The sequence below is a fragment of the Limulus polyphemus genome, unplaced genomic scaffold (assembly GCF_000517525.1).
Source record: "Limulus polyphemus unplaced genomic scaffold, Limulus_polyphemus-2.1.2 Scaffold482, whole genome shotgun sequence".
Lineage (NCBI taxonomy): Eukaryota > Metazoa > Arthropoda > Merostomata > Xiphosura > Limulidae > Limulus > Limulus polyphemus.
The window spans coordinates 181,547-185,206 of record NW_013666092.1 but is presented as its reverse complement, the minus strand read 5'-3'; the positions used below and the strand labels follow the sequence as shown (position 1 = coordinate 185,206).

Genomic DNA, 3,660 nt, shown 5'->3' with positions numbered 1-3,660 from the left:
TCTTTCAGTTAATATTACAAATCTTTCACATACAAAAAGTCGTATTTCATAGTGAAGTATTTACTAATAAAATAAAATAAAGTTTTGTCCATGAATATATTGAGTATTTGTTTTGAATAGTCCATGTGAAAAATAATTTTTATGTTAAAATTAAAAATACTTTTCATCATCTCAAAAATCTCAAATTTCCTTTGTGTAATCCCTAAAACCTCCTAAATGCATTACAAACGTTTTTTCACTAAATCCTTATGGTTTATATGTTATTTTCTCTACCCTATTTCAAAACAAAATTGTTCAATTCGACCTATCTCATAACCACCAAAAAAATCGAAATAAACCTAAATTAATCTCCTCTTCTTTCTAGAATGACTTGAAATTGTAACCTGAAACTACATTATACATCTATTTATAATTAAATTTTATTGTTTTATTGCCCTTTGAAGTGTGTCTAACTACTTGCTATCCAAGCCATTATAAGTTTTAAATCACTTGGGGAACATGCAGCTCACTTTATGCTATCGAATTACATTACCCAAAAGCTACTATGAGTGTAATCTTAACTAACCTAAAAAATTCATTATTTTTACATTTTAGTCATTTTTATAATAATAAATAAAGAATAAACATGAAAAACCAAGAAATAAAGTACTTACCTAATCTTCTTTTTTCTTGCTGTCGATTGTCACTTAATCCTACTTGTTTTTTTATAATAATGGTAGTAATGCACTAAATAATTTTCATTTAATTAAAGAATGCACCAAAGAACAGACTAATGACACACAAAAAGTAGAAATTTTCCTATAACTCTCAAAATATTTCTGGCTTTCTAACTGTGTGACAAGAGCCGTTACAAATTCATCCAAGCTAGTCATTACTTTTTCCACAGGAATGAAAGCTGTACTACAAGTGAAATTGATGCTTATCTGTTCAGTACACAATGTTATACAATAGGTTATTTGATAGATGAAAACCTTGGCTTTCTATTGGTTATAGGTAATATATAATTAAAGGTAAGAGAGGACTATTAACAAATCCTGAAAGAGAGGATGTGACAGGTGTGTGTGGCAGGAAGGGTCTGATTTTCTATTTGATAGCTCTGTAACCAAACAAAATTGAAGGCTATAAAAATCATGGTTTGTCTGAGCTATGATGATTTTATATTGAGTAATTTCATATTTTTTAAAGGGGTGGTGGACAAAAATAGAGAAAAGAAGATGCCTAGAGAAAATGTGTCACACTATGGGAAAGTCAGAATTTTTTATATTGTGTTGTATAATTATGAACTTAAAACATATATATTATTAAAATATGGATAACTAGCTAAGATTTTTTGCTATAGTAATTGGTATAACATAAACAAAAAGTAGTTTAATAAAATTTGAATGTAAGACACAAAAACCTTGTGTTATGCACAGTAAAGGATACCTGTGGCAATTTGTTAATCAGCCTGATATTGCAAAAGTTTTATTTGTAGTTTTCAAAGCCAAAATCTAATCTGGAAAAATATTACAAAGGATGCATACATTTGTAGAAAGCATTCTGTGGACATACATAGCCCAACTTCAGTATAGTTAACTTATTCTTCCATAGTTTGTCTTATTTTTCTTCTTTCATTGGAAAGCCTCAACATTCCAAATACTACTTTAATTCAACTAGTGAACGATCAAATTCAGTAAAAGTCAAGTTAATGCTATTTTGAGCTGGATAATTGTTTGTCTCATCTGATGGTGTTATGGGAGGCAGATCATGACTTTATCAAAATGAAGTCACAAGTATGTCAACCGTAAATGTTACAGTTGCATATTACTAAATCAACTGTGCACTAGATAATTCACAAAATTCTTGCTCTTGTAAAGAAGCATCAGCCATAAGTCCCCTGCAGAAAATTATACCACCTTGCATGGTTGAGAAGAAAGTTTGTTGCAACACTGGACAAAGCTTGGGCATTCATGAATGACTGCTATAAGATACAGGGGACATAACTTTCAATATGATATAGAGATTAAAGGCTTTTATCAAGCTTTTTGGATGCTACTCGTTAATAATTTAAATTTAAACTACACAAAGTGCACAGAATAATAAATATGATCTCTAGCTACTATAAAAAAACATAATGACACCACCTTTTGAGATGAAATTCCTGCACTGTATGGCCAGGACGTTAAGAAGGAATGGATATATCAGGTAACACACTAAAGTCCATGTCAGTGTTTAGAATGAAACCAGTGTTAGTATTGTCCCTTTTCCCAAGATACCTAAGAAATGATCTGACTCTACACCCATGGTCTTGTCAGCCAACATTGACATAAAGTAGAGAGTATTAAGGATAGCCTTTCAAAATGTATTGTCTAAGATTGACCTCACTGTCCTTCATAGAAGCTTGTTACAAAGGAAAGTGTGATGTTGGGTAATAGTGCATAGTCATGGCTAAGAGAACGAGAATGACTGACAATGGACACAGCAGTATCAAAGGCAATACAATAGTGATTAACCCTCTGTACACAGACTACAACTGTTACATTTGGTCTAAAAAAGCATCTTTTATTTTGCATCCTTTTCTTTATGAAAACATATTAGAATGATCTGAAACACTACAAAATTTACTCACCAACAATATCCCAATGCTTACCAATATTTAACAAAAAAAATAATTGGTTTGTATTAATTTCTTTTTCACACAATTTCCATTAGTGAAGTAATTATAATACCTGCTGTGACAGGTTAAATTACATAACTTGTAAGAAGAAATGTCTTTACCTCAGCACAAAGTATTGACAACCTTCCAACATCTACTAAAGAGTCCACAGGCACTTCATGTTGTCCTGGCAACACTTTTAGAGAATGAAGGTATTGAGTCATGGCTGGAATAACCTGAAAAAGCACATCCCAGAATGGAGTGTCTGTAAACAGATCCACAAGTCTGTTACGATGCTTAGCTTCTCGAGGAGTGTTCACTTCAGCATGGGGTAGGAAAGCTTGATGTGGTCTGGGTAGTAAGCTGACTAAGTGAGTGGTGTGTTGTATAAGCGTGCTCTTTGCAGCTCTGTATAATGCAGATTCAGAAGATGTAATACCTCCCAAAGGAGAATCAGGAGTGGAATTAGGAGAGAAACAGTTATCTGCTGCAAGAGTAAGTTCTGCTCCATATGATAAGGACTCCATTAATATTGACAGGTGAAACTCCTAATAGAAAAATAATTATACTATAAAGTTTAGGGTTATGTTTTAGAAAAATTACATCAACAATCAAATTTCTAGAACTATACAACCTAAAAAACTTTCCTTTATTCTGAAATCTGAAAAGAAAAAAAAAATAGAGAAAATGATAAAATGTACAGCTATCATTACGTGTTTTTTAATCACATGAAAAAAATTGTAAAATAAATATTTCTATACATACTTATCATTTAGAAATTCTCATAATTTTTGGTTAATTTATGTAAAAATACTGAAAAACATGCAGCAATATTTATAATCACAATACTGTTCACAAATTACACAAAAAATCCAAACAAAGTATTTTCAGACCAAACAATTTTGCAGTGTTTTTTGTTAGAAGCATGAAGCAATTACAATAATAATAGGTTTTATGAATTAAGAAATTCATTTCTGATTCTTTAAAAAATTTCACATTTTCAAGAGTACCTTTACTTTAGCACC

General features: G+C 31.0%; 1 protein-coding gene across 1 annotated transcript in view; it reads right to left on the bottom strand.

Moving 5' to 3' along the window:
- The window catches only part of LOC106458536 (huntingtin-like), a 269,635-nt gene that overhangs the window by 87,118 nt on the left and 178,857 nt on the right, over positions 1-3,660 (bottom strand). The window contains exon 38 of the mRNA XM_022384781.1: positions 2,758-3,183. Coding sequence (XP_022240489.1) covers positions 2,758-3,183 — 426 coding nt within the window. The remainder of the gene's footprint in view (positions 1-2,757; positions 3,184-3,660) is intronic.